This window comes from Plasmopara halstedii, assembly GCF_900000015.1.
Source record: "Plasmopara halstedii genome assembly, contig: Scaffold_555, whole genome shotgun sequence".
Classification (NCBI taxonomy): domain Eukaryota; phylum Oomycota; class Peronosporomycetes; order Peronosporales; family Peronosporaceae; genus Plasmopara; species Plasmopara halstedii.
This window is the reverse complement of record NW_020187475.1, coordinates 2001469-2026192: the sequence shown is the minus strand read 5'-3', so window position 1 is coordinate 2026192 and position 24724 is coordinate 2001469. Positions and strand designations below refer to the sequence as shown.

Genomic DNA, 24724 nt, shown 5'->3' with positions numbered 1-24724 from the left:
TTGCAAAGGATATGAACATTGCAATTTGAATCAAACTTCTCATCAAAGACCACAAGAATCTTTCCCCTATATATGTCTTGCAGCTTGCCTTTCGTAAGAGAATGTGCTTATTTTTGAGCTCAGATATAGCGCAGCGCGATTCGTTTATTTAAGGTGCTAGCACGATGCTTCTAGATTGTTCAGCGTAGCTGGATATTGTCAAAATGATGATGGAGACAGTCTGTGTTCGTAAGACGCGGTCCATATTGAAAGCCTGGTAATTGGCTTCTCCTATGTTGCTAGTGACCTGTACATTAAGTTGTTGTTGCTGGGTCTGTGGCTCATGGTTTTCGTTTGTTCATTCGTTGAATGGTCTATGACCGTCGTGTGTGTTTGATTTATTTTAGCCGCCGAACAGAACTTTTGCACACGCTGTAGAAATAAGAGGGTGATTAAGAGGGCTGTGAAGTCATCAGCTGAGTGGAATTCCGAATGTGCTGGTAGCTTAAGATTTGGGACGTGGGCTGAACTCGAACAGTGAGGCCTTCTTTTTTGACTTATCGCTTGTATTTTTTCTCATTGATAGGCCGGTGTAGGAACATGCAGTCTTGGTGTTTGTGTTGATCAAGAAGGTATCTTAGGCTGTGCTGTACATGACGCGACAGCCAAATCGAATGATCCAGCCAACCTGATTTAAGAGGATATTGTTTTGCTCCACAAGCAATGGCCACAATGCTCTTTTGTCGGTTTGTGTTGCGTACATCGGGGGCCAACACGATTTCGCAGTGATCAGCTGTGTTCGTTGTCTACAAATTAATTTATTCCTTTCGAAGCATCTTACTAATCTAATTAAATGTATGTTTCATAAAATATGGAGCGAAATTTGTAATAATTGTTGAGTTGTACCCGACTCTCTAACCTGGCTACAAATAGGAGGTACACGCCTTACACAGATAGCATACTAGGTTAACGCCCTACAAGTACATACACTTAATCGCGATATAAATCGTGCGAAGAGGTTATTTGTCGCCCCCCAGCTGGACATCGCCTTTTATAGAAGTATTGGACGGGCTATTACTCCTCGGAGCTGGCCTGGCCGCTCGACATCTTATATACTCCGGTAATTATCAGTCTAATCACCCCGGTACTCGACGTGAAAATGCACCAAGCAGCTTTTGGCGTCAAGTGCTGTTGTGTGGCATACCAACAAAAGTTATGTAGACAAACTGTCATGCCATTGCCGCATTACAGCATGGAAACCACGACCACCCCTTCGCTACAATCCTTTGGCACAAGGATAGCGACTTGCTCAGCTACATTTCTACGTAGCAGAAGACATCAACAACATCTGTGGGCGATTTTAACGCTAGGAAAACTCGCCGCAGCGATACAACAAAAGTATATTAAAAGCATACGACAGACGCCACAATAGGAACTTTCTCGCACTATTCTTCGAGTACTTCGTGACATGCCTTAAGGCCTTCGTCCAAGTCAAGCGCATTTGCATATGCTTTCCATAACTGTCGTTGGAGTGCAGTATTTCGAAAGAGTTCACAGTTGCCAATGTCGTACCACACTCAAATCCTTTAAGGCTCCCACTGCCGCTACAGCGACTTGGTTTGTAGAGAACCCAGATGCTGCCTTTTGGGAGCGAGATATCAAGCTGGACTTGCATCTTCTCCCGGTCTAAGATGGCCTTCTCGTCCGTCTCCAACACAATACCGTATAACTGGGCTACGATTTCCCTGCATATTCAAGGCTCCAAGACAATGTGCCATTTGACTGTGATCACATTGCGATTTCCCAATATCTCTTCTGGCTCTGTCCATTTGCTATGCAATATGGCAGCATACCAAATTTTTACATACTCACTTCGTTTCACTATTCTCGCTTAACCGAATAGTGGCCTTCAGCGCATATATCTTTAGTCCATAGTATACGTAGCCCCGACGAGTATAATGCAACTTATTGATCTGTGCGGTCAGGCAGCTTCAAGCTTGGGGTGGGGTTAAAGTCTGCGTGCAACTAAAAGTGTATCAAGAATGGACAATTCTGAAAATAGTTAAGCGAACTGACTCCAACATTAGACATAATGTGACCTTCCACAATGAAAGTTGCGGAGCTTATAATGTTTGTATAATATTTTATATTAGCTAGCGTCAAATGCTGTGCCTATTCATCCATCAATACAAACAAAGGCATTGACTTTCAGTCTGGTGTACGCTTGCTTAGGTAATCTGCACGTTACCACCAATTTGCGAAACATTTGAGTCCATCATTCGAGAATCGCGCAGCAAACAATTGTTTCACATTTCCAACGAAATAGACTCCGAGACAATGGTCTATTTTAATAATGCATCACAAGCTTCTATGTATGTAGGAGGTCACATCTCTCGAAAACATTCAACTGGTTCCAATAAATTCAAATGTAGTTTAACTCTCGCTCTTGCTGTTCCTGATAGGCACGATATGTATTGTTAAAATGTGGTTCGAACATAATCATCCATTCGTCGTAAGTAATTCTTTTGTTCTTAGAGTTTGGATGTGGATCCTCGCCAACGTCTTCACCCCCACGAAATTGATGCCAGTCGCAGCCCAAAAATTGACACAAATTTCGATAGCCCCAGCGAAATCGCTCTATTGGAAATATTTCTATAATCGTTGTCTTAGGACGTGACCAGAGTACATTCACAAGACCAGCTCCGTGCATACTGACGATCATATCGCTCTCGATCGTTGTTTTCATCTGTTCTGCTAATGTGAGACTCACAAAGTCAACAGAGCGAAATACCACATTGACGTCACTGTACTTGTTCCGCATTTTCTCCATTATCTCGTCTTCATTGAGCCATACGCGCTGCAGTTCACGTCCACTGTACGGTCGACGGGTTATCGTGGTGACATACATGGGACGATTACTAGTCATTCCGATGCTGCGTTCAGCTTCCAAAGTGATTCCCATTGCTTTCAGTGAGTGTGACCGAAATGTCTTGAGCAATTCCGAATCAAAACACGGCTCCTTGTTGTTTAAGTGTTGCATCATTGGACCTGAAACTTCAAACGGAGCAATCATAACCTCACCACGAAAATGGACACGTTTATTCAATAACGAAGTGCCAGCAATCAGATCTTGATTCGGTGACAACAATTTCTGATGCAGCTCATCAATTGGTGATGGGTAGCCACCGTCAAGGTGGATAACATGAGTTTTGGTAACATCCCAGTTAAGAACCTGAAGCATAATCCACGAATTAAGAGCGTTTGAAATTTGGAAAAACGGGTTGTGGTCGTCACGGCGGGCAATTAATACTACTGGATCCTCAAAAACGAGTGTCTCGTTCAAATCCAGACTTTTTAATGGATTTTTCATAAAATCCCATGAGTGATTGGCAGTAAGGTCCCGCTTCGGTGAGCAAATACTTGATAAGGCAGAATCATTGTTTGGAATACGCATCAGCGCGGATTGCCACACTTGCTGAAGTTGACGATCCCGGTTGGTCGAAATGTTCGTGATATAGTTGGCAAATTCATCGCACACACAATTAATCAAATTGGGACTAAAGACAAATCGTGGGTCATGTTTGCCGCCGTCTTGTGCCATACTCGCGATAGGTGCGTGAATCTTAACGTCAACGAAATCTAACATGAGATTATTGAACACAGTACTCTTTATCCCCCCTCCGACTTGAAACGTTGATATCTTCGTAGCTTTCATAAAGCTCGTTGGTCTCTGTTTGTCTTTGTCCCATCCGCCACTCTTACAAAAGGTGTGAGAAGCTTGACGAAGAGCTGGAATGATCCCAAGATCTCGTTCTTTGTAGCACTTTTGCTTTGTCGTTTCATTCTTGTATACGTACGGAGCTCGTGTTGGAAAAGGGACTTCCGTTCGAAGTAGTAGCTGTTGCTGCGAATGGAGCGCTTGTTGATTATCGGTACGACGGATAGCCACGTGGTTTTGCGGACGATTGCTGGCATTCAAGAGATCCAGAACACGCCCCATCATCGTAAATGTAGTCACCAATAACAGCAAAAGCCCTATTATTTCGGGAGTATGGCGACGTAAAAACATGAAGTCCGACGCCTTGCTTTTCGTCATGGTAAATGCAGTACGATGGCGGCGGATGTAAGATGACGATTGCTGGTGGACTGATGATTTCGTAACGGGTTGGGATCCAGCAAAACAAAGTGAATATATAAAAATAAATGCAAATCGGCTACTCGACATAACGACTCGAAACTTTTAAGCCAATGAGGACGAGTCGGCAGAAAAAACATGTCATGACGATTTATTTATAGTTACTTTTTAAACTCAAAAATGCAGCAGTGAAGAGAGCGAAGGATGATTAGAAGATGTATAAAAGAAAAAGATTGAGGGGTTAAGTGCTGGGAGCTAAACAACTGTAACACGCACTCGAAGTCAAGAGGATGATAACAGCTAGCACATCGCTGTCATGCAGAGTTTGTCACTCAAAAGTATCAATGGTGAATACATTAGGCGTGAAAGCCAGCAAATGATGATGTCACATTATGACGTATCGGGATTATTGTGAGTACAAGGGGTAATTTACATCGGTCAGCTTGTAAAGAAAGCTTGAGGATCAAAGTCAATGCGCTGCTATTTATTTGTGTGTGTGTGTGTGTGCAAAAACGGTGTATAATTGAGCAAGCGTTGAACCGTTTGAATTTAAACTTGAACAATGATGCAGACTCTGGTAATGATTTTCTTAAGTTCCAGGTAGAAGTAAGAGCCATTCTTGTCCTGAAACGCGGGCTTCGGTACACTTCTGCATTGGCCGTTCTTTCGTAGCCCTCACCCGTCTACTGAAAATATGTCCTGTCTTACCAGTATTCTGTCTGCAAGAAGAGGACAGGTCGTCCTAATAGCCACTACTCAAGCGGAGCAAATACGACATCAGCTGCAATATTGTCGAAAGAATGTGCATCACACACTGGTGGATCGCCAAGGTGCATTCCGTAAGAAATATAAAGTCTCCAGCCTCTATTTGAAACAACGCGCCTACGATCCTCCACAATCTCTGGCACATATTTAATATTTAATATTTCTTAGACGTGTTTTGTTGCGCTCTCGACTGAATTCTTGGTACAACATCGTCAGCAAGACCAAATTCCGGAAAGAGTCACCGCGTGAGAAATCGCAAAATTGACACTTTCTCGTTTATTTCACGGTCTTGTAATACTCAAGAGACGAGAATTATGAGAAAACTTCTTGTGAACTATGTAACCACTGCATGACAAGGCTGCTGATTTATTTTTCTTTGTGCGCCTTTGAAGCTGTCAGAGGTGTCCCATTGTGATGGTGCATAACCAAAAGCGATAACTGCTACGTTTATGAAGCGAACGAGCGACATTTACTTACAAAAAATTGCTGAATGTCAAAAGCTTAAAAGAATGCACTACTCAGAACGTCATCGCAATTATTTTAAGCCGTATTTTTATCTTCAATGCGCCACAAGTGCCTCATGGCATTCGATGTAGACGTGCATCCGTATTCACACTCCTGAACGGCGCAATTTTCATGGAATGTCCGCCAGTGAGTAAGTTAGCGTGACGATTTTCCCGCAACTCTATCATTGCCTTTTAACACATAATTCGTTTCTACTCAAAACCAAGCTCACGCGTGAATGTTTGGCTTCAATTTGCAACAACTTCCAGTAGCAAACCCACTCTTCATTTCAAAAGTTTTACCTGTGTTCGACTATATTTTCGGCTGCTGGCCATCTAGACGCAAAACTTTTAGATAATCTAGCGCCAAACAAGCGTGAAGAGAAAATCACTGCAGAAACAATTGATTATATTTGGCGGATGATCCTAGTATTTGCAACAGCCGGCGTAAAGCCCGATCTGCCAACGAGGAGCAAAGCTTTCAAATACCACGTATTAGTCTAGCAGAGCGCTAGCTTTGTCCGTTTGTGCCACCCAATACTGTTCATCACTTCATTTAGTGGCTTTGAGTTGAGTTTTTGAACGTCTCGAAGCCATAACAGAGGCTAAGGAGACTCCATTTAAATGTCGCTCCTGTAGTCACGAAAGGAAGCCAATTTGCCAAAGATGATCTTTGTCATACTCGATTTGCCTGATGGTAAGTAGGCGCTGACGACTAGTATAATGAAGTTAGACATCTGAGCGGGAATCAGAAAATTACTGATAGTATATCAGTGTATTTTTATGACCCCTAACAAAGAATACAATCGCTGCAGTGGTGTAGCTTTTTAAAGTACCAAAAGATAAAATTTCATAATTAGTGTTTGGTATTGTTAAGCTCTAAGCAGACTCAGTGCTTCTTACTTATAATGCTTCGGCACCAAGTTGTAAGTCCTCTGTGCGTTCGTTAACACAAATTGGTCAAGACTTACTCTGGTTAAGGTTCACGGCAACCCGTAAAGGCATTTTGGTCCAAGATCTGGCTAGAGATTAAAATCTCATCCACACCATAAGCGACTAAAAGTCGAAAATGGACACCACGCAGTGATTTGTTGGTCATCCATATCACCATTTCTGTCGTGAATCAGAGTCTTTTTGACGCAGACAAGAGGCTAATTTCGGTGCAGGAAATGAAAAATCTATCATACTGCTAGTACTTTGAGACAAGCTAAAAATTCAGAGCGAATCTCTGATAAGACGTTTGATTACAGCTATAAGCTAGGTTTCACGGGGGTAAGTTCTGGTGGGAAGAAAAATAACTGTGTTTCATGTACTGCTGATCCTTTCTAGAACAGTCAGAGAGCCGGATTGCGCTGTCAGCAAGGCGAATTTGAGTCGCAAGCAGAAGCCCCAGACCTAACGCTATCAAGGAGTGTTCATCCTTGCCACGAAGTAGCGGTACCGTTGAGCCAGCAATACCTCGTGACGCGCCCACCTTGCGGAGTGAAGAAGCGTCAAGGTGTTTTTGGGGAGGTGGTTAACCCATTTGTGAGAGGAGTGATCAGTCAATGATAGAGGATGTAATTACGTTAACTCACTCAGGCAGAAGCTCTATGAGCCTAAATAATTTCCTGGGAAGATTACAAGATCATGAGATCACCGAGCTGGCACAATTAGTACCGAAAGGGGCTAAAGTAAGTGATGATTGCATCAAAGGGGGCAATCGTAGAGTAATTAAAGCAAGGTGCAGGTAGTAAAGCTCTTGAAATGAAGAGTAGGATCGCTACTGGAAGTTGTTGCAAATTGAAGCCAAACATCTACGCGTGAGCTTGGTTTTGAGTACAAAAGAATGTTAAAAGGCAATGATAGAGTTGCGGGAAAGTCGCCACGCTAAATTACTCACTAGCGGACATTCCATGAAAAACGCGCCGTTTAAGAGTGTGAATACGGATGCACGTCTATATCGAAAGCCATGAGGCTTTTGTGGTGCATTGAAGATAAAATACGGCTTAAAGTAATTGCGATGACGTTCTGAGTAGTGGGAGTTCTCTTTGCATTTTCCATCAAAAAGGTCAGGGACACTGAACTAGGCGCTATTGACAAAGCTTTTTGTGGCAATTCCTGTCTGCTGGTTACTGTATATACTTTATAGTGAGCATGCACTTTTCGTAATATGCGTTAGCGTGATTTGACGCAAAATATTGGCGCCAAGTACCTGGTACTTGGCATTGAAGAAAGTCAAACTATTCCCTTGGTACGAACCATTGACGTATGGTGCTAGATTTGGTATGGAAACCAGGTCAATCTCATGACGCACCTCTCGAATCGGAGCAAGATCCGTGGCGGACCACATATTGTTAATCATCTAGCAAATGACAGAAGAGAAACGCAAGATCTATGTTTATACACGTTTTTGAAGCGAATAAGCGACATTTACTTACAAAGAATTGCTGAATGTCAAAAGCTTGAAAGAAAGCGGGTGGGATACTCTTAAAAGACTGAATATACACTGGGGACTGTCTAGAGCTACAGCGATGCTCAACTGTCTGGCGACTCAGCTGTCTGGGAGGTCATGCATAAGCATAAAACTTTTTGATGATACATTCGTCCACAGCCCAAGTAGACAAATGTGGTCATCCACATTAAATACTCGAGAGCTTTGCTCGAGTATATGCGCTTGAAAAAGCCATGTTTGCTTTGTGCCAACGAAGTTTTTTTTGGACGATTCAGTGGAAACGCAGATCCGCGAAGATCAAGGTCAACGTTGATTGGTCAGTACCATCAGTTTTAATTATATTCACAAAAGTGGCCAACAAAGAGCGAATATAATACTGTGTGGCTGAAAAGTCTATGATAGCTGCAGACTAAAAAGAGGCAGAAATACTTTTCGCCACCTGTATGCATGTGAATACGATCATCCAATCGTTCCACATACTTTAATTGGATCAGCAATCCTACAGTTATAACTCATTTGTGATGGATAAGAACGACATAGCGACGTCTGCAAATGAGACTATTCCACCCGCGAGTCCCTGCAGAGCACGCCGACGTTTGCTGCAGAGTTTAGTGCTCTCTTTGACAGCTTTAGGTGCACTCTCAATGGTCGCACAAGTCACTGATTTGTGGGCCGCCACTTCGGGCTTTCTCAGAGACCAGGACTCTTTCCATCAAAGTGAGTATAAGCAACAAGTGCGATTAGCGTTAATGCTACTGCATATTCGATCTAGTTTCTCAAGCTAATACTTCTGTGAATTTGGCCACATATTTAGATGAACAAAAGCGTATTCAAAGTCTTGTGGTACAACGTACGAAGGCTCCGTACAAGTATGACAGCGAAAAAATTAAGCGCAAATGTTATGCTGAACGTGATATGGGCATCATACCAGCGGTACCACAGGGAGCTTTGACTTTTTGTGCTGATGGAGGCTGGGATAGCGTCAAGCAGGTTTCTATGAGCTTGGAAAACGCCACGAGAGTCACGACGTACAAAGTCGCAGGAGGTATTTGGAGCACCACATTTCAGAATCTGATGCTGGATTTAGTTGGAGTTCAAATTCATAAACCCATTGAAAGTATGGCGAATGATGGCGGTTCTCATGATCCAAGATTTCGATTTAATCCACGACTTATCAATTGCGCGTGTGATGAGCTGGTTTCTTACTTTACATCAATGGCAGATGAAAAGATGCGGTGGTCAAAGCAAATCTGGGAAGCGTTTTTAAGGTTTAAAAATGTCGAAGTGGTCCCAAATGCCACCATTTGCATGCCACCAACAACGAAAGATGACGCTCGATCGTCGTGGGATTTTATAAACCACCCGTTCGACCCACCAGATCCTAACAAGACGTTGGTTTTTGACGATCCAGTGGTGCTAATCGCTCGACGTGACGATCACAATCCGTTCTTTCAAGTCTCGTATGCTTTAAATTCGTGGATTATGCTTAAAGGTCTTGGCTGGGATATATCAAAAACGCACGTGATTCATCTTGACGGTGGCTACCCTTCACCAATCGATACGCTACATCAAAAACTATTGGCTCCAAATCATGAATTAATTGATGGGAATTCGCTGATGGGAAAGCGCATTCACTTTCGAGGTGATGTGATGCTAGCTCCTTTTGAAATTTATGGACCTATGATGCAGCATCTGAACAACGAGGAACCATGCTATGACTCAAAACTTTTCAAGTCCTTTCGAGCGCAGTCATTATTGACGCAGAACATCACTCCAGAAGTGGAACGCGCACTCGGTGTCGCACGCATACGGCCAATGATCGTGACGGTCATTACCCGTCGGCCGTACAAAGGACGCTCATTGCAACGCATTTGGATAAATGAGGACGAGATTTTAGGGTCGATGCGAACTGAGTACAAGGATCTAGACGTGATGATTCGCTCTATAGAATATGCAAATTTGACGCTAGCAGAGCAAATGAAAACCACCATCGAGAGCGACATAATTATTAGTATGCACGGTGCTGGTCTTGTGAACGTATTATGGACACGCCAGATGACGACAGTGGTCGAAATTTTTCCAAAAAAGCGATTTCGATGGGGTTACCGCAATCTGTGCCAACTAATAGGTTGTGACTGGCACGAATTTCGTGGTGGGGAGGATATCGGTGGCGATAATGACCCCAACAGTAAGAATAAGCGCATTCTGTTCGGTGAATGGATGAATTTTTTCAACCCTTTATTTCGAGAGACCTATGATGCCTTTGAAAAGCAGCAGGCAATTTTACGTGGCGTGGATTTGAGTCCATGATTTTTTCGAATAGTGCATCTAGAATTTGTTAACAGCTTTGATTTAAGACCTTTATTGTGAAGGACTTTAGATATCTACTTGTGTATCATATAGAAAACCTCGCAACTTTTTGAAGTGTTTTAAGAAAACGTATCTTTAAGTGCTTGGATATTTGGTTGAATCGTGCCCATACATTCATGATACAGCATTGTCAGCATTTATACCCCCAGCGATGCTAACGAAGAGAAAGCCCGATGGTAATTCGGATAAAATTGACGATTTGTGGTCTCGTTTTGGTTCTATATTCATTTTTTTTGTTTGAGATCACTCGTTTCAAAATTGCTGGCTAGACCAGCGACCAGCACAGATAATGCCCGTAAACAGGAAACTCATATTTGTATAACTCAGTGTGTACGCTGTTGCGCTCAAAATCGCTCGTTAAAATCAAGTGATACTGATCGTCGCAAATGAAATGGTGATGGAAAGAAATATTTCTCGTATTGAAGCTTAACGGCTAGTGGCTGTATAGTACTCAAGTGTGAAGGATCGGTTCATATTAATGTACAGCTCAACATTCAACGCTACAGGAGTTTGAAGCACGAAAAGCTATGTATAAGAATTTGAATTGGCGGAGATCATTCTCAGCGAAACTCTCTTTCACACCATAGCAGCATGCAGACTGACTGGAGAAACACAGAGTACCTAATACTCAGTCACTAGCCCTCGAAATGTATCTTCATCATCAATCTTGTGTCTTCAATAAGCTTCAAAATTGAAACTGCTGCAACAATGCTTGACACGATGATCCTGTCAAGGAGCTTTCTTGTGCACCATCAACCCTTATTTGCCACTGATACTTGTGTGCAATCAATACCACGTTGTTAAATTATCCTATCTCAGCGTTTTTGCCTTGCTCGACCTGCAATTTATACATAATGCTTCTAAGACATCTCTCTAACTGATAATTTTGGTGTTACGCTAGTCTGAACATACTCGGTTTGCACCCCTTCGTTGACCGTTGTTGGCGACGGAGACCGACTGACACCTTGATCAGTTGGACGTCGACAGGCAGCGCGTCCCTTCCTGGACCTGTATCGAGCTAAATCCACAGGCGCACATAACGGAAAGGTTTCAAGATTAGTAAAGTTTTTAACTATTACTGCGTCTCTTTGGTGGATCGAATCTTTGCTGCGTCATCGCTCTAATGTCTCCGACAATTTACAATGACACTTGGATCAAAAGCGTCGCGACACCCCTCGCGTTTCACTTTTGGATACAAGCGTGAATAACATTCGTAACAATGGCTGAAAAACATAGCGTAGTGGTATGTTCTTCGACCTAATGGACATCGTTTTTTGTCGGTTAAAAGCATACTGCATCGTTTTCCAGTGTTATTGACAAGTTCCTTTAAGAAACAACAGAATATTGCAGGACGGCAAAAAATATCTAAAGAGTTTTAGACGAAGCGAAGAAAAATCTGCATGAGAGAAATTTTAGCTGTACGCTATCCTCGGATATGATTGTCGCTTCTACACGTAACGATCCGTTTTTAAGGCCGCTAGGTTTGTGCTCTCTGACTTACGTAGTTAGAGTTTGATTGTTTGACTCATAACATATGGAGCCAAAATTGCATTGACGAGTTCTTCAGACGATAGGCGATCGTTTCCCTTTAAGTATAGGAGAAGACTATCGCAATGAGGCCATCTGCTGCTACTAGGGTACTCGGGTCTGGGAGATATTCGCCGCTGAATTAATTGAACGTGTCTACTGCGTCAATACGCTCGTTGTCCACTGTGTTGAAGACGCACGGACTGTACGATGCGGAGACAAATGTAAAAGGAACAAACTTGTTATCTCTTTCCCTCTTTATATTTTTCTTTGAACTCCAGCCAAAAAATCATAGCAAATAAACTCGAGACTTATCTGGCACGAGTATGTCTGCAAATTGTATGGAAGTAAACAAACTTTGTTCTAATATCGATTGATGAAGGTCGTAGAAGCAATTGATTCTGCACGGTGTAATTTCATATAAAACAACTTAAATAACTTCTCTTTGTTTGTCGACGATAAGAGTGGTCCTTGACGTCAAGTTCAGATTCGTGTCTTTTCGCGCGTAAAACGCCAAGACGTGTCGTCTGGTCCGCCCTGGACTGACTGCCGTCAACGTTGGGGGAACAGATAAATGGTGAGCAGATAGGGCGTCAAAAGTTGTCTCATGGAAAGGAGTATCACTATATTGAAGTTATGTCAACAGAAGTAAACTTATTCTAGCTGGTGATAGGAATACTTTTGCGATAACTAAAGCATCTAAACAAAATCAAATTTGTGTCTCAAGTACTGCTCTGTTTAGTGGTCAGACTATCGGTTCCCTTTATCTTCCAAGGTAATGGCTTAAGTACTGACCCTCTGACGCCATCGAAGCCAGGCGCTTGCAAAAAGGACGCCTGCAACGGATGACGTATGTCAAGTGAAATATTCCGCCTGGCCACGCCTCTTGAGGGCTACGGTGGCAACAGATACTACTGTAACTCTCGGTGAGCTCTAAATTCCGACGCTCCTAATCCCACATCTCAATTTCCCCACTCTCAAACAAGAGTATACAACAACCACTACATCACTATCGTGATGTCTTTCCACACATTCCTTCCGCTTTCCCAGCCCAGCTTTGTTGAAATGCCACAACTTCTTGGTATCAAACCAACTCAACATCGTAAGCCCGTGAACAAGAACTCACTCAATTTCATTCTTTCAAATGACAAGGCCATCACGACGTCAGTGTTGCTGCCTTCTTTTCCATGGACTTCACCACAACGTGGATCATCAAACAAGACGTTTGCTCCAATCTTAGCACCACCCTCAGGTCCTTCAAAGATTGCAAAACGTCGTTGTCTCCAAAATGCCAACGTGTGGAATGACAGCACGAAAGTATCAGGCAAAAATGGAGTCGTGCTTGTCAATGGCACAACCATTAAAAAGGGTAGTAAGTACTGCATGATAGAGGGTTGCACGAGTCGCGCCAAGCACGCACGTCGATGCTGGCGCCACGGTGGATCTGTCAAGTGCAAAGTTCACGACTGTGCCAATCGTGCCAAGACCAAAGGGGTCTGCTGGTCGCACGGTGGTGGCACTCTTTGTTCTTTTATCGGCTGTACAACCATTTCTGTCTCAAACGGTGTTTGCTGGGCCCATGGTGGTGGCAAACGCTGCGCAATGGAAGGATGTGCGCGTCCAGCCTACGAGCGTACGAATCATCTTTGCACGATGCATTTTGAGGAGAAGCAAAACATGCCATGTCGAAACGATCACACTTCCTACAACCGTTGTTAAAGTCTAGACCTGCTCAATTTTTGAGGTAGAGCCGCCAATTTAAAACGTATTAGGTATAGCTCGCCGCTCTCTGCTGACATCAACAATTACTTGAATATTGTGGTAATAAAGAGAAATGTATTAACATATGCCATGAGAGCTTTCAGGCCAAGCGAAATACACACTTGTCGTACATAATTCGCTTATCGTTAGTAAATTTTAGACACCTCACTTTGGCAAAACTCACGCCAGTATCACCAAATATCGTTCACCATCGTTGAAAACGGATGAACACAAAGCACGTTTACAAGACTAGCGCCTCGACGGTAGATTCTATGTGCTCAAAAGTATCAGATTGGCGGGGCAAATTAGCACGTTCAAATGTTGCACACAGTCCCATTCATGCCAATACTTTGTACACATCAATACGTACGGTTGACTTTGAATCTTTCATTTTTGTAATTACTTTGAGCAGAAGATCGAGATAAGTATTGAGGTTCATTTTTTATATTCATTTCAATGTTGCATCGTAGGGTCGAGTGACATTTTAAATGGGGAAATAAACGCGCTTGCCCACAAGCAAAACGCGCTAATGATCTCGTATCTCGATGAAAACAATCTTTCGTGTAGGGCAACAATTTCAGTTGCGCCCATATTACTAGGTTTAATACTCGACTTTCGAAAATGAAATATGTAGTGCACATTATATACATTATCAAAATCTAGAATATATAACACAAAAAACACTAGCACATTCATTGACAGTAAAGGTTTTACTGTCCATTCGCTCGCTTGGAAGACTGTACAACAGGCGTGTTGCTGCACCCCCAAACAAAAAACCATTAAATAAAGTAGATGCCGCGTTTACAAACACACAGGGGTAAGCTTGAAGGCCGTCTCTGGAAGGCGAATTTAATGTTTTACCGAAATCCAAAAACTGAATAGTGCTTGGGTTTCAAGGTGATGTCTTGAAAACAGGCCAAATAAACTGTTCACTTCCTTGCTGCATTCGATCGTGTCCTCTAGAGTCAAAGTCATATCCATACTTACGGCTCACGTTCTTAAATTATAAATCCTTCCTAACCCGTATGGGGTTAGGAGCCTACGTGTCTCAATATATTACTATTGCTCCGATCTCGTACCTTGTACAAGATCACAGTTTCTCACCGTGGTGACTCGCCACAGTGCTTCTACGAATCATTTTGGATCTAAAAGCGATGTTGTAGTGTGCACGTTGTGCATATGCCGCGTACGATACTTTCACCAAGACAAAGCCCGACATAGGTAAGTCTCGCCCCAAAGCTTACATTGAAACACCCACACCAAGTTCAAAGAGCATCAACCACGCAAATAACTTTTGTCTAAACCGCTTGCCTAAGCGCTTAGATCAAGAAACACAAAGAAACATGTGGTTTCTATGGCCGACGTTGCAGCGGGGCTGCCGTAGCTTATTCCTTAAAGGAAGCTTACTCAGGCCATCGACCTGACTATCTATACTAGAACCAGTATGAGTGTAGTGAAACTAGAGAAAGACGGTGACGTCACCCCCGAGTCTATTCCCGCGGTGGATGCTTTTCTTGAGCTGGACGAGATGTCCTTCGGAAAGTTTCGCGGTGCCTTGAAGGCAGGCGATTTAGCCGAAGTGGTCATTATACGACCGAACGAGGATATTAGCTCGTCGTCGCTTCTGGATGAAGCTGTCCTGGAGAGCATCAAGAGGGTGCTGAACGCACCCAAGACCCTAACCCAAAGCAAATACACTCTTCCGCTCAAAATAGAAACTGTATTTCTTTGTTCTCATTGCGGCAGAGCCGAAATCTATAGTTTTTCCTGATTAGATAGTAAAATCGAATTAAAATGCATAACTACTGGCAGTCCCGCCACGTAGTGGCTTCTTGTAAAGGTGCAGCCACATTATTGTGTAGTCACACTATCTTGTGTGATCCTACCCTTCATGCCAGGGTATGTGTAACCTGTGCTGAATCAAATTCGCCAATGGCACTAGGATAGTCTCATCGATGTCGAGTTTAAACTTTTAAAGGTCTTGAAGTGGGATAGATACTTCACCATACCCGAAACTCGGCGAGGTTACCGAATCACGGCCATTTGCACAAATAGTAGCACCGACAAGGACCGACCACCACGTTCCCAGGTATGTGCTATATAAGCGAATCATGATAATATTAAAATCAAGCTGCTTGTCTCGAGAAACTAAAAGGAGCCCGGAACCGAATTAAATCCTAAAGGCAGATGAAAATTCAGCCTGGGACGGCTTTTTTGACTGCATCCGCTTGATGTGGTTAAGCGCACAAATTAATTACTTGAGCTTGTAAAATGTCCTACATAGGGAGAATGCAACTTTGTCATGAGGCCAGCAGACAGGTTGCATAACGTCTTTTGAAAAGTTTTATACAACGTTTATAAGTACTTTATCTGCTTTCATCTGCATCTGGTATCTACATGTTGCTTTTGCGTATCGTGGGTTTCAGCGTTTTCCACAAACTTGCCTCATGATGTTATATATCAATGATTACTGATTTTGTAATAAGAGAAAGCCTTTGAATTCAGGGTATTGATCAGTTCGGATCATTTCCTTCCCTATTAAGACCGGGGCCACTTGAAATTGATCAATCTAAGCGTAAAATATGGTGCGATACTTATAGGACTGTACAGGGTTGGTCAACGCAAGCTCAATGCTTGAGAGCAAGAGACCAACGGTCTGTATATTGTCTGCTATTGACGTATTTGATCTTGTGTTAAGTACCATGCACAATGTCTGCCAATAATTTGCTGTACAACTCTTCTCATATAGCCAATTGCTCCAAGCAAGCCATACTGACAACAACTTTGTACGATCGCGGCTAATCTCTACAGCAGCTTAGGAGTAATTTTGCACAAACCACAAATAACGACTTTAACATAGGTATTACTGTAAGCGTCTCTAAGAGATTCAGCCCGTTTATAACTAGCACTCTACTGGAACCGGCAGGCATTTCCTAGGTACCGAAGCATGCGAAAAGAATTTACCTATTGCTACGATTCACACGTGCGCACTTATGGGCTAACTCATTCGTAAATGCTGAGCGACCATAAATAGCACCTACTCAGCCGTAGTTTTTTTAACGCGATGCCCTCCCAAACGAGAGTCGCGTCTTCTATTCGTGCAGTTTGTATCTGAGTGCGATAAAATACAAACATTTTTTTCCCTGTTGTAACACTAAGAACCTTAAGACAAGTAGTAGCGGTGAAGACAACTATGCAAACGCTTAGATAAGTGGCATTTGAGCTTTAAAGATGACTATTTCTCATATTATACCAAAATGACGAGTATAGGTTGCATCTGACTTATACATCGTACGAATAGAATCGATTAAGGTGGATGTTATCGTATGTAATATGAGTAACCCCAAATAAGGGCAGCACAAAAACATATCCACCATCACATATCTGCCAAACAGGTTGGTGCTTTAGCTCAAATTGTATACTAGGCAGGTAAAAATAATTGTTATAACGACGCATGTACTGCAATTAGTGTATATATTCCTGACACTTTTGGTTCATTTGTACTGAGTGTAATACTGTTTTATCGTACGAAGCTTGGATTGAAACTGATGTTATTTCGGATGTTCAAGAGAACTGAGAGATCAGTAGTAATGACAATGTTTGAGAAGAGATCCAAGCTACACATTGGCTGCTGCTAGCCGCACGTCAAAAAACAGCTTTAATATTAAAGATATTAATAGGTTAGTTCAAGCAGCATTATTGCTCAATGTATGTATTAAAAAGATATCAAAGTGAGCGAGACGTCTAGTTGCGGTAGAGGTGCTCGTTATCACTCCTGTTCAATCCTTACGCGTCTGTAAATGCGGACAACAGTGTGAAGACTTCCTTTGCGCAAATGCACGGCACCTCGCCGTACTTGGTAGCGCTTGTGGTCAGTTGCAGTACCGAGTTATGAAAGTATTGAGCACTTTAGGAAAACAGTACAAAAAATATTTGAGCTCTTGTTCATGGAGCAGCCTGGGCAACTCAATAAGATTATGTACATTATTGAGTCCAACGGGATCGGAGAGCTGGTGGCCAAAGCGCTGGAAGCGGCATTTACTCATTTTAACGTTCTAAACACTATGATCTTGCGCTGGATAGACTCACCCAAGAAGCTTCCAGCTGAGTGCCGTTGAGGAGTCGGTAGCAAACACCGTATAAACGCTTATTTTAAGTGTACAGTCTTGGAAAAATTGTTGCTTTCTTCGGATAAGGGAATGTCATAACGCCATGCATTTGTCCATGCTCTTGACGGGGCAACCTCGCATAACGTTTGCGCTAGATAGCCGCGCAAAAGTGCAATGCCTCTGTTTACATGCGTATCCAACCTGCGAAGACAAATGTCGCGGGTGTTCGAATCGCCTAACCAAATACAGCGTGCGTTCAAAGTGTCTCTCCACTCATTAAGAGATGCAAGAACTGGCGGGCCTAAACTACGAGTCAAGAGATTTTCTTCGCCATAACTGCGTCAATCCTCTTTTATTGCCAGTACCTTTACCTTTTCATAGAGAGTTTCAAAACAGATACAGCTCGCACCGAGACCTCACGTTTGCGCCGTACAGCTTTTAAGGAAGCGACAGGTGTCTTTTGTTGAGTCTAACTTGCCGTGTGTGTCAAACGGGGTTGTGGAAGTGAAAGCGAAATGGTTAAGGCAGAAGTGATAAACCTTCGCCTTGCAATGGAGAACTCTTAGCTGCTGAGCGCTTTCGCGGCACTCAGAGATATTCTATCTACAAAAGAAAACTGTAGCGGCTTGCATGCCCGCCTTGCGATTGGTGGCTAAAAACGAGGAAACGAGCTCTCACAAATATTTGCCTACGAACGCTTTGCAAGGGAACGTCTAGCCTAGGAGCGACAAGCAGTGCACAAAGAAAACTAAGATCTGTTGTGCTTGTGAAGGTCGTGGTCGATGGGACGCAGCTCATAAAGAACTCTTTTCCCTAAGAGAGGTGGCGCTTGCAGCTGAATATTGTTGGTTGTTGCATCTAGGTCTTGAGTGTTGTGAATCCGTGGGTATTCCTGATTAGTTAGTAGCGTTGCGCCGATGTACGAGGCGTGTCTGTCAAAAACAATATTCAGGGTACAGAGTCATTGAAAGTTCTTAAACAAATTCGATACCCATGCGTTTTGTAAGCAACTAGTTGAAGTTTCATGAGGCACCTTTGTCTTCTGAAGACTTTGACAGCGTAGAATATTGTCTAGTTATACACTAGATATCAAGAAACAGTTTCATTCTTGGTATGGCGTAGCTGATACACCACGTGCTGGAAGTCGAAAAAATATTTTTTTGGCGAGTCATGTATTCAAAAGTGCAACAAAAAACACTCTGGCGTGAGTAAAGCTGCAATAGTCCGTGCAGGACTTGATATTGCGCGAAACTGATAACAATAGTGTTGATAGGCGCACGCATTGTGCATAGCTCGAGAGGCAAAAGCTGCAGTGAGCAGCTGTATTAAAATGAGAGAGAAAGGTACAACTGTGCATTGCGGTCTCCAGAGTCTGTCTTGTTGAGTTAATAAATTACAACTGGATGTCGTGGTCCTCAGAATAAATATCTACCAGAACGGAAAAATAGGTATCACTTGTGCAAGACCAGACAAAATGCGATTAGCACGTATGTGTACAAGTGCGAAAAGTGTACCCCGCCGCATGCAGCAGTTGATTTCACCAGTCTGTCGGTTTTGATGGAGTGCTTTCTGTTCATCAGCATTAGATGCATCCGGTCGTACCGGTATTGCGGTATTTGTAGCCCGTCTGAACAAGACGGTTTATCTCGCTGCTGCCAGCATTAATGTGAATGGCGAGGATACGCTTAAGGCATTCCTCGACAAAGTATTTCACCAACATATTGTCGATTGCCATCATATTTGATAGAGGTCCGCGCTTTACAGCAAAAAGTTGGCAAACAAGGTGCTCGGCGCCGGATTGCAATCTTAAGCGACGGGCTATTCGCCAGCATTATTATGTTTGAAAGCATTTTTTCAAAACCATTTGCGCGATGACAACGTGGCGCTGACTCGAGTTGGCGCCTTTCTTTGAGCTTGCGATAAAGAATGCACTTCACGCTTTTAATTGCTTTACCCAAATTTTATTTATTTGTTTTGAAAAGCCTTCGGGTGCATTTGATTCCGCCACAATTTAGCCCCTGTCTTCGCGGGGTAGTGCCGTCTATCGAAGTCAACCTGCCAATCTCAGCCCAAGAAACCATTCAAAAAAATAACAGTGATTAAATTACAATAAGGTTGCGTGTCATTCGCAGAATGCATGGCACTGCTGTAAAGAGCAGACGAAAGACACATGAAATGGTGAGGGAAAAATTTTCAATGAATGCGTTTAGTCTAATTACCCCTGCGATGATTGCATTCTTTTACACTGAAATATTGCTGCGCTTGTGGACCTTTCTGTGTTCAATGTGGGCTGACTGGAGCCATACCAAGAGTCCGCTCTTTAGAATGCCTCAGATGTGACCAGATCTGTCGGAGACGAAGCAGCGTCTCCACCATCCGCTGTAGATATGCTTCAAAGCAGCGATTCTTGAACCGCTGGGGGCAAGATAGGCATTGCGATGGCAAAACCTATAAAGCGAGTCCAAAATCTGGCCCTTCTAAGATTTTAAGAGCACGCAAAAACTCCTGATGGGATTGACGTGCTATTGCAATCGCTAGAGACCACGAGAGCTAGCTACGGGAAGATTGATCCTCGCAGGTATTGCTTGATGATGAACAAGTGGCGGTCCACTTTCACGCGAAACTTTTCGGTAGGGCGATGACGAGCTCAGGGCTGTTATGAGAGGCTTGTGAAGTAGAAAAGATCTAATCCATTGGAGTTTCCTGAAGACTTAATTCTCTACTTCATCAAGATGGCCTGGTGCTATAGCCACTTCGGTCCTTGTGCATATTCGGCCTTTATATTACATTAAGAAAAATTTGAGCACCTGTCGCTGCGCGATTCGCACTAGTGGAGGCGTTCGGCGTAGCGGCGAATAGGAACCGTGTAACAGTTATCTCAAGTAGAGAAGCGGGACGTTGATAAGTCGAAGGTTACAGCGGGGCTGCCGTAGCTTTGCGCTTGAGGAAGCGTCTTTAGGTCAACGACCTTTCGCTCTTTACAAGAACCAAGTACTAGTGCAGCGGATCGCAATCCACTGCCTCTTAAAGTACTTAAAAGCCTTAACCAGGGCAAACGAACACTTCTGTTTCTTGAGATGGGTGATTTGGCATGTTTTCGTGACCCAGTAAAAATCAAGCTCGGTAGTCATAGGCAAGTTCTCTAGCTTGAGATTTTCAAGTCACATCTCCCAGGAGAAGAGCCTGCCCCGCTCTTAGTGAAGGTGTTACTGGAGAGATGACCAGTAATTTGAGAAATGGTTCGCACAGCACGTTTGTCGCGCATGTTTTGCTCTTTTGTAGGTGGTAGTGTATGCATATCGCGCAATTTCTCGGCCCCATCCCGCTGAGAGACTTTTGACGCTCTGAAACCGTAATCACGGAGTTAAGATTTGTCAAGGGTCAAATCATTCCTGCTCTTGATATCGCGGAAGTCGTACTCTTTGTGTCAGTTTCAGCTTGTTGATGACAAACTGGACATCATTTTGAGCTCCACAGCAGAGCGTCGCTGGACTTTCGAACTCGTGTAGCGGGGCGAGTCAGCACAGTGAGAGCCCTCTATCTAGAAAGCTTTTTGGCTGTATGTTGCTGGGCAAGATCGAAGGTTTTGGAGAGACAGTTCTTATCCGAAACTTTTTGGGATCCGTCGCCGGGAATATTTCCAGGCGCGCCGGTCGTGAACACCGCGTTTTTTGCGGGGGTTCTGGTCAGCAATTCAATTTGATGCACAGGACGGACCCCCAGCGCAAGTATTATTTGTATGGTAAAATGAGGAGGATGGAGCTGAACTCCAGACGAATTAGTATTTCGTGAAGCGGTCGCTTTAATGCAGCGTTGCATAAAGACAAACTGGGTGTGGACCCCAAATGTTAGTGGGGAGGATGTTCCGCAAAACATATTACAATCTGGTGTCCTATTACCTAGCGTAGATATATTTAATTCGCGGGAATTTGTGGATGTGAAACAAATCATTTTGGCGTTCAGCCCACCAGACTCAGCATCGGGTGTTATTATCGGAGTTTGCACATTCTTTTAGGCAAGAAAGGACTAGTTATCCCTATGTAAGCTTGCAGAATAGCGCATCATACTGCTACCACATCCGTACCACATCTATACAAAAGATCAGCGAATAAAACGTATGTACGACCATCAAACTGTACTACCAGTTCTAACCTTGATACTTTAAATTCCATAGTAAATGTACGCTACCCAGTTACACTTAACGTTGAGAGGAATTGTTGACACTTAAAATTTCAAATTGTCAAAGTGACCATGATAGACTCAGAAACAAGCATTTTGTTTTTTTCTACTCTATTTGATAGCATTTTTATGTTACGGTACAGAATGCTGATCAAATATCTGAGGAGAAAATTTCTCGACTTATCTTGACTTACATCAAGAAAGATGGAGAAGTGCTTCAATTATTTGTCGTCACGCGCAATCATAGCCGTTGTGGTGGCTTGTAATTGGCTATGATAACACCAGCTTGAGTTCTGTTTATGAATGTGCAACTTGATTATGGCTGAAAAGAATCAACTCAAGAATTTTCATTGCCCAGGTTGGATGTCCCGATAGCCGGATAGACCAGATTTGTGCTGGAATAATCAAAAAGGCTACGGCTGCCTGACCCAGTCGTTTATCGCTTGGAACTTGGCGCATCATTTCCCAATATTCTTGACGATGTTCGTGCCAATCCTTTCGACTTTATTACTGCTTGATGTCAGTGTATCCTCCACGTCTAATTCGAGTATAGACCAGCATGAAGACCCAGTCGTGTTCGCACGTCACTTGAATAATTCGTTGCCTTCTGCAAATAGTAGCTTGACCGTTGCAGAGGGAAAGTTTGAGAGCTCCGATGATAGTGAGCAAGACAATACCGACTCTGATGAAACTGATGGGGAAATGAGGATGAAGTTTCTCCTCAACAAGTGGATCTCGCCGTTTTCATACAAACAGTTGCCACCTGAAGAATATTTCAACAGTCTCCGGTCTACTCAACAAAAAGCGTCTAAACTGCTGCTGAATGAGAATCTGAGTAATAAAAATCTTAAGAGGATTTTCAAGCATTTTAAGAAGCTTCTCCAGTCGAATGATGAACAAATGAAATCATTTGTCGATGAGGAAACCGCTGCTTTGCTTCGAAACGCTGCGACCAGCGAGAGGACACAAGCTTTATTGCTCAAATCTGAAACGAAGTTATCAACAATATTCACAAGTTTGATGCTGCGAACAAAAGATGGATCTCTTGAAGAGTTTTTCAAGCTTGAGCTACACATTCCGTTGCTATCCTACACGATAAAACTAATTGGCCAGGTTGGCTTTCCGAAGGGTCGGTCTGAAGTCGCAGACGACATTGTTCGAATACTCACGGCTAATCACAACGGAGGTAATCTGATAACTTGGCTGGGAAGATGCCAATCTGATCAAGATTTGATTAATCGAGTCATCAAAGTGTTGGTGCAGTCGGCCACGACCCGCAAGCTAGCATATCGACTACAATCATTGCGATCTGACGACTTTAAAGACCTGTTTTCGAAAATCGAGCATCTCGATGAGCAAGCGATACGCGATCATATACTTGATTACGCTGCTTATATTCGCTTTAATTTCATTGAGCATGAGGCAAAGAGTTCTTCTTTTGTGGTGTCTAAGTTCCGTTCTTTCCTGCAATATCGTTATAAGGACTCGGAAGAGAAGCAAAAGCAGTTCTTTTCGAGAAAACAAAAGAGAGTCTATCCGACAGGATTTGCTTTGGATAGCAATCGCTATACAGAAATTGATTGGACGCAGTTTACTGAGGATCAAGTGCGTTTATTCAAAGCTACGTTGCAGTCTGACGATCAAGTGAAGTCGGTGAGAGAGACTTTGCAGGCAGCGAGTCAGGTCGCTTCATTTACCGAGAAGCTAGGCGATAAGACCATGGTGGACACGTTTCAGACGGTGCTGAACGACGAGAAATTCGTGCAATGGCTTCAAGCGGTGCTCGAAGACGAGAAAGCAGTGCAATCGCTTAAAACAATATTGAAGGATGCAAAGGATCCGGAAGATCTTATGTTGCTTCTGACAAAAGATGATAAGCTGAATCAAAAAGAAGTGACTGAGCTCGACGAGTTGATCAAGAGTGAGGGTTTATTACAATTGCTACAAACATCTATGGTGAATGATGAACGTATGACGATGCTTAAAAAGGCTTTGGGGTTTGAAGGGCGATTAAGATCAGTTGATGACATCTTATGCAGTACAGAATTGGATACGAAGAAGTTACTAGACGGGATCCTCAGCAATCAAAAGATAACGCAGTCCCTCAAAGAGATAGTGAAGGATGATGTGCGATTGAAGTTATTTAAATCGGCTCTGGAGGGTAAGGAAGAGATCAAAAACTTTCTTTCGGCGCTGGGTGACAAGGATTTGGCGTATGTGCTGTTAAAGGATATGGATCAAGTTTTTTTTCTCAGAGTGGCTATCAAGGATGATTATCGTACGAACTTGTTTCGAGCGGCTTTGGAGAATAAAGAACAGGTGAAGCATTTTGTAGAGGCATTGGACAAAAAGAAACTGGCAAATGTTTTTAAATCGATACTCAAGGAAAAAAATCAAGTGCGTTTGCTTGAAGATGCTGTTACAAAACAATCAAAAGCGGGATTTAGATTTTCTCTTAATGATCGAGATAGAATGATGCTGGCAGAGGAGATGGAAAAGAATTTCATACAGGTCAAGGTGTCAGACAGTAGAATCAACTGATAACATTGTTTGGTACATACACTTTTGCTTTATAAAGCACCTTTAAATTGGTTTGTGCGCAATTAAATTTAAAATATCTGTTGATTTGATAGTAAAACACATTATGCTCCTACGTCTTCCTCTTCCTAGCAGTGCCATATCATATCTATGCCAAATTATTCTGCCGTAATAATATACGACGATCTGGTCAAAAAAGCATTAGAAAGGACGAGGGGACATTGATACCGGCTGGGTTATGAACACTTCCTTGATTCTGATTAATTTCCCACTTTTTTGCTGCACCAATCATGCCAAAAATATGGTTTAACGTAGACTAGAAATCGCTTGACATAAACGCACTGGCCCCCTCCGCATCTTTTCAGCCATTGTTGACAGACATACATTGTCTCGTTCCAGCTTGCCTCAACACGTCCCCAGTAGG

General features: G+C 43.0%; 5 protein-coding genes across 5 annotated transcripts; 4 read left to right on the top strand and 1 right to left on the bottom strand.

The window, feature by feature from the left end:
• Positions 1-2401: 2401 nt before the first annotated feature.
• On the bottom strand, positions 2402-4075 carry PHALS_11936 (hypothetical protein F443_18664; the record flags this gene model as incomplete). Its single annotated transcript, XM_024727388.1, has 1 exon — positions 2402-4075. The coding sequence occupies one exon, from the start codon at positions 4073-4075 to the stop codon at positions 2402-2404; it is 1674 nt and encodes a 557-aa protein (XP_024577970.1).
• A 2899-nt stretch (positions 4076-6974) lies between these two features.
• PHALS_11935 (uncharacterized protein) lies at positions 6975-7217 on the top strand (the record flags this gene model as incomplete). Its single annotated transcript, XM_024727387.1, has 2 exons — positions 6975-7055; positions 7140-7217. 2 exons carry the CDS (start codon positions 6975-6977, stop codon positions 7215-7217), a joined length of 159 nt encoding a protein of 52 aa, XP_024577969.1.
• Positions 7218-8337: 1120 nt separating this feature from the next.
• PHALS_11934 (hypothetical protein L915_18148) lies at positions 8338-10126 on the top strand (the record flags this gene model as incomplete). The annotated part of the gene is made up of 2 exons (XM_024727386.1): positions 8338-8533; positions 8631-10126. The coding sequence occupies 2 exons, from the start codon at positions 8338-8340 to the stop codon at positions 10124-10126; spliced, it is 1692 nt and encodes a 563-aa protein (XP_024577968.1).
• A 2604-nt stretch (positions 10127-12730) lies between these two features.
• On the top strand, positions 12731-13432 carry PHALS_11933 (uncharacterized protein; the record flags this gene model as incomplete). The annotated part of the gene is made up of 1 exon (XM_024727385.1): positions 12731-13432. One exon carries the CDS (start codon positions 12731-12733, stop codon positions 13430-13432), a length of 702 nt encoding a protein of 233 aa, XP_024577967.1.
• An 8810-nt stretch (positions 13433-22242) lies between these two features.
• PHALS_11932 (uncharacterized protein) lies at positions 22243-24303 on the top strand (the record flags this gene model as incomplete). The annotated part of the gene is made up of 1 exon (XM_024727384.1): positions 22243-24303. One exon carries the CDS (start codon positions 22243-22245, stop codon positions 24301-24303), a length of 2061 nt encoding a protein of 686 aa, XP_024577966.1.
• Between the last annotated feature and the right edge of the window lie 421 nt (positions 24304-24724).